The sequence below is a fragment of the Phyllostomus discolor genome, chromosome 6 (genome assembly GCF_004126475.2).
Source record: "Phyllostomus discolor isolate MPI-MPIP mPhyDis1 chromosome 6, mPhyDis1.pri.v3, whole genome shotgun sequence".
NCBI classification, from domain to species: domain Eukaryota; kingdom Metazoa; phylum Chordata; class Mammalia; order Chiroptera; family Phyllostomidae; genus Phyllostomus; species Phyllostomus discolor.
Window position 1 is genome coordinate 86,353,990 of NC_040908.2, and position 14,342 is coordinate 86,368,331.

A 14,342-nucleotide genomic window follows, 5' to 3' on the forward strand; every position below is an offset into this window, starting at 1 on the left:
AAAGCCAATATTTCTTTGCATTCTGCCCCTTACTCTGGATGTCCTCTCATATTTTGCAAAGGCTGGAGGGCTCATGACTGAGACAATGAGCATGCACAGGTGTGGACGAGTGCATGGCTCATTAGTCCTGATGTCTTCACCCACTGGGGGAGCATATATTAGATACTGATTTCGAAGTCATGTTTCTGTATTTATTAAAATGAACTGTCATTTTCTGTTTTCTCAATAGAGAAATTTTAATTTAAACTGAGTTTTGGCTTGTATTCTCTTCAATTTCAATATATAAGATGGCTAAAACAGTTCATTTATGTAGCTCATTTAGAAATTTTAAAAAATCTTCATAAGTAGAATAAAGAAAGTATAACTTAAGGGAATAATTTTATATTTTATTCTGGTTCTTGCAATTTTTCCATGTAGCCCCATCTTTCCTAGTTGTGTTTAGATTTCTTAAAATTCAAGAAGAATCCTCTGAAATAAGAAGATGATGTTTTTAAAGGGAAGCAGGGCCATAAAAAAGTTATAAAATCTATGCATAAAAATAAATATCTCAGAGATATTCTTTAACAGCTAAAGAATTTAGAACACATCTAAGCTTTTTATGGCATATAGAACCCTTCCTGATCTGGGTCTGCCTACCTGCGAAGGCTCTCTTCCTAGCACTACTCACTGGCACCGATGTCTCACCAGCTCTGCTCTGGAGTGTCCCTACATACTGAATTTTCTGGTCTGTCTGCCTGCCTTTGCACATCTGCTTGGAGCTGCCCTCTGCACTTCACCTCCTCAACCCCTTCTCACCCTATCACACCGATGTCTTCTTAAGCAAATCTTAGCTAATACTTTCTTCCAGGCAGTTAGTCTTTCTCCTGCCTTTACAACAATTACCTTTTTGTGTTTTATTTATTTGAAGGTATGGTTCTGGATTAATTCCTTGAGGTAAGAGCAGAGTTGGAGTTTTTTTGCATTGTTATTCTGTCTTGAAATATTTGCATTTCCAGGACTTAGCTCAGGGGCACAGTAAATGCTTAATAAACATTTAATGAAATTTGGGTAAATAGTGGTGAGGATGACAAAAAAAATGTGGGCAAGAAGGTATTTGAGTGTTTAGATGCACCGTGTGTCTACACTTGGGAGGTGTAACATCAAGGACACTAAATGTATCAATACAGAAGGATGGAACCCAAAATTCAGTGAGTGAATAAGCCCTGAGGGGTAACTGACAGTAAGGCTTGGACATGACAGCGTGGTGTAGAGGAAGAAACGCAGACACTGGTCAAAGACACACAGGTTGGAATTCCAGGTCTGCTTCCTATTATCTGAGTTACCTTGGCAAGTTATTTAATCTTTTTGTATTTCAGCTTTTTCATCTAAAAACTGGCAAGAGTGATATAGTTCCTAGGGTTGTTGTAAAGATTAAATGGCACAAGTACCTAGTAGGGTGTCTGAAAATACTGAAGGCTCAATAAATATTAATTGTTATACTAGCTTAACTAGAGAGAACAACTTTAGGTCTCAGACATTTTACCTGTCTTCTAGATAAAAATGAGTACTTGAAATTTAGATATTGAAAAACAAAAATAAAAACAGCAAAAGCATACAAAAAACTAGCCATCTCATAATGACACTGAAAATATTGGGTTTAGCCACCCATATTAAAGTAGACATATAGCCAGGCAAAACTGAGTATATTTTGTTTCCAAGGTTCTTTGGTTCTATTGGACATTGTCTTTTGAGAAGTTAGTGACAGAGCACTTTGGAATTCCTAACGCATAAGACTCATACCTCTAACCTTTCTTGGCCTGAAAATACTCCCAAAACTCCTCTGAGGCATTGTTTTGTGAATTTTTGGTTTGGTGATAAATGAATGTAAAGGTGAGGGAGGGGTTCCCTTTCTTTCTATAGAGTGAAGGACTTCAAAAACAAGAGTGTTCTCTGAAAAGGGCAATTTTAGGGCAGCAGATGTTTTTAAAGAGAATTAAACAAAAATTCCAGTGACCTCAGTGCATTATAGAAGGTTGGCTAAAAGGAGCGAAATGAATGAAACCAAATAGAAAGGCCAAAAGAAGAAGGAAGAAAAAAAAACCCCACAAATGGGAGAAGTGAACACATAAGAACTATGGAAGTACTAATATGGTGGATTGCATTTTCAAAACAAAAATGACAGGTCAATATAAATCTTTATATATATAATGGGAATATAACAAATTAACTTTGTCTTATTCAGGCAATCCCATTATTTAAAAAAAAAAAATCACAGACTACAGAATAGAAAATCCATTACCTCCCTGTAAAACTGGCATTTTAAATTATTAAAATCAAAGTAAATGAAAGTTAAAGCAGAGTAAGTGAAAATTAATGATTTACTTTCCTCAAAATGCTCAGGATACAAACTAATGGGAAATGGTGCAGAAATAAACCTATTAAACGAGCAAATCAGAGGATTTCCTTTTTCCCCAGAGGCTTTTACCTTACAATTTATACTCCGAGGAATTGTTTCCTCTCTAAACTTTCTCCAATGAATATCTAACCTAATTAGGCAAGCAGTAATTTTTAAAAATATATTTTATTGATTATGCTATTACAGTTGTCCCATTTCCCCCCCTTCATTCCCCTCTACCCTGCACACCCTCTCCCACCCACATTCCCCCCTTTAGTTCATGTCCATGTGTCGTAAGTTCCTTAGCTTCTATATTTTCCAAAATATTCTTGCCCTCCCCCATCTATTGTCTACCCACTCTCTATGCTACTTATTCTCTGTACCTTTCCCCCCCTCTCCTCCTCCCACTCCCCTGTTGATAACCCTCCATGTGATCTCCATTTCTGTGCTACTGTTCCTGTTCTAGTTGTTTGCTTAGTTTCTTTTTGTTTGTTTTAGGTGTGGTTGTTAATAATAGGTGAGTTTGCTGTCAGTTTACTGTACATGTTTTTTATCTTCTTTTTCTTGGATAAGTCCCTTTAACATTTCATAAAATAAGGGCTTGGTGATGATGAACTCCTTTAACTTGACCTTATCTGGGAAGTACTTTATCTGCCCTTCCATTCTAAATGAAAGCTTTGCTGGATAGAGCAATCTTGGATGTAGGTCCTTGCCTTCCATGACTTGGAATACTTCTTTCCAGCCCCTTCTTGCCTGCAAGGTCTCTTTTGAGAAATCAGCTGACAGTCCAACGGGAACTCCTTTGTAGGGAACTGTCTTATTTTGTCTTGCTGCTTTTAAGATTCTCTCCTTATCTTTAATCTTGAGTAATGTAATTATGATGTGCCTTGCTGTGTTCCTCCTGGGGTCTAACTTCTTTGGGACTCTGAGCTTCCTGGACTTCCTGGAAGTCTATTTCCTTTGCTAGATTAGGGAAGTTCTCCTTTACTATTTGTTCAAATAACTTTCCACTTGTTGCTCTTCCTCTTCCCCTTCTGAACCAGCCCTATGGTTCAGATGTTGGAACGTTTAAAGATGTCCTGGAGGTTCCTAAGCCTCTCCTCATTTTTTTTTGAATTCTTATTTCATCCTTCTTTTCTGTTTGGTTGTTTCTCTCTTCCTTCTGGTCCACTCCATTGATCTGAGTCCCAGTTGTCTCCCCATCACTATTGGTTCCCTGTGCATTTTCCTTCATTTCACTTAGGGTAGCCTTCATTTTTTCATCTAATTTGCGACCAAATTCAACCAATTCTGTGAGCATCTTGATCACCAGTGCTTTGAACTGTGCATCTGAGAGGTTGGCTATCTCTTGGTTGCTTAGTTGTATTTGCTGTGGAGCTTTGATCTGTTGATGCACCTGTTATATAGTAAGGGGCAGAGCCTTAGGTGTTCACCAGGGTGGGGCAACCCAATGGCTGGGTTGTGGCACTGTATGTGGGGGCGGGGTCCAAGAGGGAACAATGGTGCCCACTGTGCTCTCTGTGGGATCCCAGCCCCCTCCACTGCTTACCCCAAGCAAACTGGGCCTTTCTGGTGCTAATTCCTGTGTGGGTGGGCTTGTGCCTGTTCTAGGACCCTGTGGGTCTCTTCAATGAATTCTTCTGTGAGGCTGGGTGTCTCTCCTGGCACCTCAACTCCCGCAGGTATTTTCAAACAGTGCCCTGAGGCTCTATTTCCCGAAGCTGGGACCCTGGGTTTCGAGGTCTGTCTCGCTCCCCAATTTCGCCTGGTTTATCTGCATGTGAATGTGGGACCGCCTGGTCAGCCAGCCGCCTTGTGCACAGTGCCTCGCTTCACAATTGCTGCCTCACTGGGTCTGCCCGTTGCCACCCCGTGCCGGGGGTCTGCCAGCCGCCGCTTGTGGGCCAAGGGTCTGCCCGCTGCTGTCTTGCACGCCTGGGGTGCCTCGCACGCCTGGTGCCACCCTTTTTTGTGCCATGACCCCTCTCTGCCCAGCCTTCTGACTCCACCCTACCTACTGATCTGGATGAATGTATCTATTTTAACTCCTTGGTTGTCCACTTCCATACAGTTGAATTTTCTGTCAGTTCTGGTTGTTATTTTGTTTCTAAATTGTTGTTGTCCTTATTTTGGTTGTGCCAGGAGGCACAGTGTGTCTACCTATGCCTCCATCTTGGCCAGAAGTCCTCAAGCAATTTTTGGTCAGCTCCTTTCATCTGGATGTTTCTCTGTTCCTCTTTCGTAAGCCAAGAACAAAACACCAGCACTTGCAATTTTGCTAAACTTCTGTTTCATTCCCGTTCCCTTCTTAAAAACCCTAACCAAAATAAACCCCTCTCCATCCAACCCCTGGAACTTCTACTGCTGCTGCCCTAGTTCAGACCCACATTTTTGTAATTGGAGTATTGTATTACCCACCTCATTTTGCTGTCAGAGACAGATCTTTCTAATATGCAAATCTCATTGTCATCCCAAATCCACCCCTGCCCCCACCCTAAAATTTTCAATAGGTTAGACTCCCTATGACCTACAGAATAAACTTTAAAGTCTTTTTCATGGCATTTGAGACCCTTTATACTCTGATCTTCGCCTATCTGCTCTTCCTGTATCAATCTACATTCCTCCTGTTTCTGTTCCAGTCTGTAACCTTACTGTAGCCGCCAGCCACAGTCAGGAACAGGGTATAGTGCCAGCAACCAGCACTGCTGCTCTAGACCTACCAGTCCCTCTCCAACAGCACAGTCCCTGAAACGGACATGGACACAAATCAGACCGAAGATACAAACGAGACACCAGCTGTAGCTCTGCTACTATGTACATTAATAACAAACCGATTTCCCTTACATTGCACCTGGATCTAAGGAAGTGAATAAAATGTACTTGTTTTTTTGAGAAAGGTTTTTTTTTTTTTGAGAAAACTTGATGTTTTCAGTAGAAATGCTCCCATATCTTGGCCTATAGTTCTGTTTCTGCAAATACCTACCACAATGGCTCACAACTGATCATGTTAGAGCCCGCTGTGTCCCAGTTACCTGCTATCTTGATATTCATGTTGTTATCCAGTAGGAGATTTTCAGCTTTGAGGTCCCGGTGCACAATCTTCCGACCGTGACAATAATCAACAGCAGATAGGATTTGCCAGAATTTACGCCTGGCCTCAGACTCATTTAACCGGCCATGATTAGCAAGGTAGTCTGTAAAAGAAGAGAGAATTTAGAATATTTACCAAAATAAAATGACCCCACTATTAAGATTCATATTTTTTTCTTAGAAAGCTTTTATAATGACTAAAGATTATTCAAATAACATACTGTTTTCCAAGTACCTTGCCTTAAGAAAAGTAATTCTAGTCACATTTCTCTAGAGTCCAAAAAAACAAAGAGAGTCCAAGACCAGACAAGAGCAAGTGGGATAATATTCACAGTACAACTCAAAGTGTCTTTTGTGCCCAAGCACTGTTCTTTCTTGAAAAAATGTACTGGATACTGAATATTCCTAACCACATTTAAAAATTAAAATTTATGTAAAACAATGTGAATCAATTCTCTGACACTCCATCACATAAGAGTTATCTTTTAAAAATATCATTTTATGTAGTTATTATACAAACCACCTTTAACATGAGGTAAGATGGCTCCTGGTAGTAGCTTAAATAACTCACAATTGTTTTTTTCTTTTTTGTTAATTTTAATATATTTTATTGATTATGCTATTACAGTTGTCCCATTTTTTTCTCCCCTTTATTCCCTTCTACTCTATACTGCCCCTCCCACCATCATTCCCCCACTTTAGTTCATGTTCATGGGTCATGCATATAAGTTCTTTGGCTTCTCCATTTTCCTTACTATTCTTAACATCTCCCTGTCTATTTTGTACCTACCAATTAGGCTTTTTATTCCCTGCACCTTTCCCCCCACTTTCCTCCCTCCCCCTCCCTACTGATAATCCTCCATGTGATCTCTATTTCTGTGCATCTGTTCCTGTGCTCATTGTTTGCTTAGTTCATTTTTGTTTTTTTTTAAGTTCTGTTATTGATAGTTGTGAGTCTGTTGTCATTTTACTGTTCATTTTTTAACATATTCTTTTTCTAGATAAGTTCCTTTAACATTTCATAAAAGAAGAGTTTAGTGATGATGAACTCCTTGAACCTGACCTTATCTGGGAAACACGTTATCTGCCCTTCCATTCTATATGATAGCTTTGCTGGATGGAGTAAGCTTGTATGTAGATCCTTGCCTTTCATGACTTTGAATACTTCTTTCCAGTCCCTTCTTGCTTGTAAGATTTCTTTTAAGAAATCAGCTGATAGTCTTGGGGGAACTCCTTTGTAGGTAACTGTCTTATTTTGTCTTGCTGCTTTTAAGATTCTCTCCTTATCTTTAATCTTGGGTAATGTAATTATGATGTGCCTTGGTGTGTGCTTCCCTGGGTCCAACTTCTTTGGGACTTTCTGAGCTTCCTGGACTTCCTGGAATTCTATTTCCTTTGCCAGACTGGGGAAGTTCTCCTTCATTATGTTTTGAAATAAGCTTTCAATTTCTTGATCTTCCTCTTCTCCTTCTGATACCCCTATGATTCCTCTTCTCCTTCTGGTACTCGGATGCTAGAACAGTTAAAGTTGTCCCAGAGGTTCCCAAATGCATTTTTGTTTCTTCATTCTGTTCTGGTTGAATGTTTATTTTTTCCTTCTGCTCCAAATTATTGATTTGTGTCACAGTTTCCTTCCCTTCACTGTTGGTTCCCTGTACATTTTCCTTCATTTCACTTGTCATAGCCTTCACTTCTTTCTCTATCTTGGGGCCATTTCCAACCACTTCTGTGAGCATCCTGATTACCAGTGTTTCGAACTCCTTATCTGATAGTTTGGCTATTTCTTCATTATTTAACTGTATTTTTTCTGGAGTTTTGATCTGTTCTTTCATTTGAGCCTTATTTTTTGTCATGGCACACCTGCTACGTAGTAAGGGGCAGAGCCTTAGGTATTTGCCAGGGTAGGGCAACTCACTTTGCTGTGTTGTGTGTGGCACTGCTTGTGGCGGAGGGGTCTGAGAGAGAACAATACCACTTGCTCTGCTCTCAGCTGGTTTTTAGTTACTTCCCCTGCTTCCCACAAGCAAATTGGGCACTTCTGGTGCTGATTCCAAGGTGGGTGGGTTTGTTCTAGGGCCCTGTGGTCTCTCCAGTGAACTTTCCTGTGAGGCTGGGAGTTTCTCCTGCCACCTCAACCCTCACAGGTTTTTTTCAGTCAGAGGTTTTGAAGCTTTATTTCCCCCACGCTGGAACCCTGGGTTGCACGATCTTTCTTGCTCCCCAGTTGTTCCTTCCAGTTTATTTGCAAGCAAATGTGGGACCACTTATTCCACCAGCCGCTGCCTTTGCACAAGTCCTCTCCACTGTGGCTGCCCATCTCTGCCCCTCCTTCCGGTCTGGATGAATATTTCTTCTTTAACTTCTTGGTTGTTGGACTTCTATACAGTTCGATTTTGTGGCAGTTCTGGTTATTTTTTGTTTTTAAATTTGTTGTTATCCTTCTTTTGATTGTGTAAGGAGGCAAAGTGTATCTACCTATGCTTTCATCTTGGCTGGAAGTCCACACTCTGTTCTTTTATTCAATGGAGTAATTAAGATCTACCTAAGAATAAGGAGACTTGTTCTTGAAACCGAGCACCCTTATGATAGACAGTGTTCTCAAAACATATATATACTTGGCAAGATACTTTAGTTACCTTTGTGCAATGTTATAATCTCTATTAAATCTATTTACCTGAAAATTAATTCTACATGTTTATATAAACTTAATAAAACTAAATATTCAACTCATACAAGTTTTACCTGAAGATCTTAAAGGCCTTTGAAATGTACTTTTGAGGGAAAGAGCAAAATAAATCATGACAGGCTTTTCTATTTAATTATTTTCCCCAAGTAAGGAAGTGCACGGGTGAATCTATAATCACAGTCACCTTCATATATTATCTGCTCTAGGCTATGTGGTTTACTAGTTTTCCAATTCTATGCCTTTGGCTCATGTCATCCTTAAATCTACTATAAAATTTACTAAAGTATGTACAGCCTTTCACAGTTTATAGAGCATGTTCATATTAAGGTATCTCACTTAATCTTCCTAAAAACTCCTCTATAACTCTTACTTTAATCCCTATTTTTATTATACATTATTTAAAAAAATTTTTTTTCTTTATTTATTTCTAGAGAAGGGAAGGCAGGGAGAAAGGCCTGATTTAAGCATTGATGTGTGGTTGCCTCTCATGCACTCCCCACCAGAGACCTGGCCTGCAACCCAGGCATGGGTCCTGACTGGGAATTGAACTGGCGACCCTTTGGTTCGCAGGCCAGCACTCAATCCACTGATGCACACCAGCCAGGGCTATACATTTTTTTAATGTATTTTTCCACTACTATTTATTCCCATATCATCTTCTACCTCCACCCATCCTCCTTCCCTAACTCTCATCACAATGTTGTCCCTGTACATGAGCTCTCTCTTTTTTTCTTTTTTGCTCTATCCCTCCACTCACTTAAAGCTCCCCTCTAATTCCTATTTTATATTTGAGGAAACTGATGATCAGAGGAAGTAAGTAATCTGGCGGAATTAATTTATTTAGTAAGTGAATAGCTGATGTAGAATTAGGAACTTTGAATTTTTTTTTTTTTACTACATCAAGCTGATTCTTTATTAGACTCCTCCTGAAATCCTAACCACCCTTTCAAAACTCTCCTCAAATGCCACTTTGATCTTAAACAGCCCCTCATCACTTCAAATAGAAATCACTTTAAATCTCTTCTCTGAACTCCTTGACACTTATAACACATTGCCTCACACTTTAATTATTTGCATCTGTATCATAAATATCCCAGCACATGTTCATGTTTGGATATACACACGGCCCTAATTCTAACACACTATGCTTTAGAAAATAAAAGATGCCTTCATTAAAGCTTTCTGAGGATAGGGATCATATCACTTTCCTCTGAACTCCCCACAATGCTTAGCACTGTGTACAAAACATCTTAGGTGGAGTATTTAAATACTTAAGTACTTAAGATTTTATCATAGATGTTATCATGAACCTTTCCATAACAGCAGTATAAAATTGTGGAGTAGTAGTGTTACATTCTACAAGTTATAGCCTCTAAATTTAAGAGGACATTTTGTGTGTGGACATTTTGTATATTGTTTTATATCTGCTATAATCACAAACTGAGAGATAATCAATTCATCACATCTTCCCTTTGCCTTTACAGAGGCCACATAGTAGCCATTCACAATTCTGAAAGGGAAAAAGGATCACTTAAGAACAAATATGCAGACTTTTCAGTGAAAATGTCCAAGTTACATTTAAGTAAATGGCAAGTAGACAATGTGCTTTCTATCATAAGAGTAAACCTGAGCCTCCTTTCTATACTGGAAGAGCTGGGAAGTCCATAATGAAGTTTTGGACCATTGGGGCAAAATAAGTTAATGTGGGGAATGCAATGTTTTCGGTGGAGGAATCTCTTTTGGCTAGTAAGATTTTTTTCTTACAATTTCTCACCACATGCTATTTAAATTGTATCACTAAGTGAGGCAGTTATTTCACAGACAGATGATTTGCTTCCCAGACAGACAAAATTTCTTCCTGTTGAAAATGCTGAGTCAATATGTGTAAGTGGAAAAGATTTTTAAGACATTGGCAAAACAGAGAAACCTAACAGATCTGATGTGATCTGATCTGGTCATCAGATCAGGTTAATATATATGGAAAAAGAACCCAAACTGTCTCCTACTAAATGAGTTCTGGGAAGTACACATGAATCTATAGCAATTGGTATTTGGCTGAAGCAAACAGTCAAAAATAAGTACCACCAGAGCCAAGGGGAAAGAAAAGCTTTAAAGTTTGGCAAGAAGGGTACTGTCTGAAAAACAAAAGCATGGTACATCCCAACCTAAAATTACCATGTAAAGTCACAGTCATCACATGTCAATAAATATATAGCACACAGTGTGAGAAAAATGGCAACATTTGCATTCCAGAGATTGAGAGACCAACTATTTAAAGAAGTGGTATTTTCACACTTTAAGAAAAAATCTAAGCGAATATTACAGCTTATGTATTATCTTCCCCATTCTTTAGGATTTCTGCAGGGTAGGCATCCTCCGAAACTATATCATCTGCTGAGAAATCAGCAACAGAAGAAGTAACTGAGGCAAAATCCTGTCTACAAATAAAATCAGTTTAGGTATACATCATCCTCTGTGAAAGGCACTGTCATTAATCCAAGCTCAAGTTAATAAACAAGGACCTGAAGTTAAGATGCAAAAGCATGCTCATGTTTCATTTTAAATTCTTAATTATTACAGGAGAAACTTAGGAGTGTCATAGCCCTTCTGTATACTAATTGCCTATGTGTGTATTTTTGATGAATGAATACGATTTCCAAAAAGTTTTTCCCTATGCTTGCACTTTGACTGACAGTTAAGTAAAATGTAATTTTATGCTCATTGACTTTTATAACAAAACTTTTTTTTAATACTCACTTGAGGATATATTTATTTATTTTAGAGAGAGATGAAGGGGGTGGGGGAGAGAGAAACACTAATGTGAGAGAGAAACATTGACTGGTTACCTCACACACTGGGGATTGAACCCACAACCTTTTGGTGTATGGGATGATGTTCCAATCAACTAAGCCACCCAGCCAGGGCACAAAACTTTTTAAGGTTACATTTTGTATGTCCTGTTGTTTTTCTGGTAACTGGTTTTTATTGTACATTACATTACAAAAGTCATGGTCTGTGACAGACTGGACAATTAAAAAATTGGTCTTTCAATACTGATAGTTTGAAAAACACTGGCACACACAAATAAACAATTACAATATGCTGTGACAAAGGCTAGAATAGAAATAAATATATTCCAATAAACATTATTTTACAGACCATTTTAAATTTTCTCTTTTTATTATGAAAGTCTCAAATATACATGAAAGTAGAGAAAATGGTATAAAGAATCCCTGATGCCATACTTGCATCATTTATCCTTTTTTCTTTTTAATTCCTTTTTCTGCTATAGTAACCTAAAGCAAATTTTGGCATAATTTTGTGCACCCTACTTTTGTATGCATCTCTCTCTCTCTCTCTCTTTCTCTCTCTCAAAAAAAAAAAAGAAAACCAAACAAACCATTTTTTTATATAAACACAATACCATTACCACACCTAACGAAATCAACAATTCCTTAATATCATCTAATACACAGTCTGAATTCAGATTTCCTTAGTTGGCTACTGGAGTTAGGACCCAAACAAGATGTACATTTCCTAATTATTTTGTCTTTGGAGTCTTTTTATTCTGGAACAGTTCCATACCCCTTTCCTCCCCAACCCTTTTCCCGCGCCATTGACTTGTTAAAGAAACTGGATTGGCCATCCTAAACTCTAAATTTGTTCTTTGTTTCCTCATAATATTGTTTGTCTTATTCTTCTATCACCTGTATTTCCAATTAACTGGAATTCAAGTATAAAGAAGATTCAGGTTTAATTTTTTGAGGAGAGTGGCAAGAATATGTCACAGGTGTATCTACGAGGAAGAATCTAATATCTGGTTCTCCACTTTAGGAGTGCCAAGATTGATCAGTGAATTCTAGGAATGATAGACCTAGAATAGACCTCTTCAATTAAAGAGTCTCATCACTCTTCCTCCTAATATGGTTCTAAAGCTCAAGTATACATCATAACTTTTAGAGGGCTAACAAAGCACATTACAGGGATCTACCTTCAGAGTTTCTGATGTATAGTAGGTGTTGGACAGGGTCCATGAATTTATATATATTTTTAAAAGTACCCAGGTGATGCTTAAAATGCTGGAAGAGGGACCACACTTTGAGAACCACAGGACTGACTTTAGTGTTCATTAGTGGTCATACCTGAATCAATTACTTCACTACGTGTTGCAAAATTGTGATTTTTCTAATTTTTTTAATTCCAGCCACATTTATTAGATGAAATTTTTCTGTAGAAAAGAGCTTTTTCTCATCAGTTACAGCTACTTAGTTATCCTGAAATACAACTAAGACAGGTGAGGAAAGACAAATGCTTAAATCTTCCTCCTTAAGCACTAATTTTCAGAGTAAGGGGTTGGTATGCTGGCTACCTCCAATTGGATCTATTAGGATTTTATGTGTTTTTTTTTAAGACTTTTTTCCACCTATATTTAGCTTTCTTTTTTCTCCCTCTTGTATGATTCTCTTAACTATCATAATGAGTGCATGGATTCTTACATATTTAGTTTTAATCGGCTCTTATACTTTTTGATGCCCCAAATTTTCCATCTTTCACAAGTAGAAACCTCTTTATAATGTTTTTGTTTTTTAATATGACCACAGAAATATTCAATACTTTATTATTTTCTCATAAAATAAAAGTGTCTCATGCTTATCTTTAATACTTCTTGCCTTAAACCTAGAATCAGCCATTTTTCCAGGAAGCCTTGGTTCCTTTTACTGGGAATGGTACCTAGGTGCTCGGGTGCTTCTTAGTTAACAGGGTGGTACTGCTTCTAAGCCTTTTCAGGGTCAAAGCTAGAAAATAAGTACCTTTTAAAAAATATTTTATTTATTTATTTTTAGAGAGAGGGGAAGAGAAGGAGATAGATAGATAGATAGATAGATAGAAACATCAATGTGTGGTTGCCTCTCACATACTCCCTGGGGGCCTGGGGACCTGGCCCCACAACCCAGGCATGTGCCCTGACTGGGAATCAAACTAGCAACCCTTTGGTTTGCAGGCCTGCGCTCAATCCACTGAGCTACACCAGCCAGAGCAGAAATAAGTACTTTTAAAGAGAAAAATAACAATGAATTCACTCCATGTCAAGTTTAAAGTTATAGGAATTACTTTTCTTTGGTTTTTGTATTTGCATTTATTTTTCTCAAAGATCCTGGTTCTTAACATTAACATATATTACTTGTTTTATACTATAATAGTTATGAAATATATTCAAAAGAGCTATACTAATATTACTATGAACAATAAAATTACTGGATGAAGTTTAAAAGTTAACATTTCTTTGCAATTCTTTTAATGTTGAGATTATACTGTCCTAAGAATACAGTCTGAATACGATGTTTTGAAATTACTTAAAAAGCTATCTCTAGGACTTCCGGCAAGATGGAGGAATAGGTGGACGCACCGTACCTCCTCGCACAACCAAGATTAGAACAACAATAATTTACAACAATAATTTACATACAGAATAACGCCCAGAACCGACAGAGGATTTAATCTGAATGGAAGTCGGACAGCCAAGAAGTTGAAGTAGACCCGTACATCCAGACTGGTAGGAGAAGACGAGCCGGGTGGGCCTGGGGCGGGCACGGGTCGGTGGCCTGTGGAGGTCGGGGAATGTTTGGCGCGAAATCGGCGTGACAGCCATCCGGGGCGCAAGAACGCAGCGGTGATCCCTGAGTAAGCAAGCTGCAGCTGGCAGACCCAGGGGGGCAGCGATTGTGGACCAGGGCAGAACTCGCAGCCCGGGAGCCCAGAGAAGGGTCTGAGCCCAGGAGAACGGAACTACCGCCTTTGTTCCCTCCCGTCCCTGCTCCCACCCCTGCTCCCGCCCCCACATATAACGTCACAATCTAGCGACTGGGGTGCCCAGCCCCGGTGAACACCTAAGGCTCCGCCTCCCACTGTAACAAGAGCGACCAGACTGGAAAAAAAAAAAAAAAAAAAAGGAGAGACAGGGAAAAATATGTTTTCAACAGAGCAGATCAGTCCCCCAGGACTCATCCTTTTGAGCGACCAAGAATTAGCCAATCTATCAGATGCACAGTTCAAAACACTCGTGATCAGAAAGCTCACAGAATTGGTTGATTTTGGGCACAATTTAGATCAAAGGATGCAGGTTACCATAAAAGAGATGCAGGAAGATACTTGGAGGAGAGCCAATAGTGAAAGGAAGGAATATGAGTCTCA

The 14,342-nt window shown here is 38.8% G+C and overlaps 1 protein-coding gene across 2 annotated transcripts in view; it reads right to left on the bottom strand.

The window, feature by feature from the left end:
* Positions 1 to 14,342, bottom strand: part of SIK2 (salt inducible kinase 2) — a 135,777-nt gene that overhangs the window by 47,328 nt on the left and 74,107 nt on the right. For both annotated transcript variants that reach the window (XM_036028587.1, XM_028515777.2), the window contains exon 4: positions 5,407 to 5,568. In XM_036028587.1, the coding sequence (XP_035884480.1) occupies positions 5,407 to 5,568 (162 nt within the window). The remainder of the gene's footprint in view (positions 1 to 5,406; positions 5,569 to 14,342) is intronic.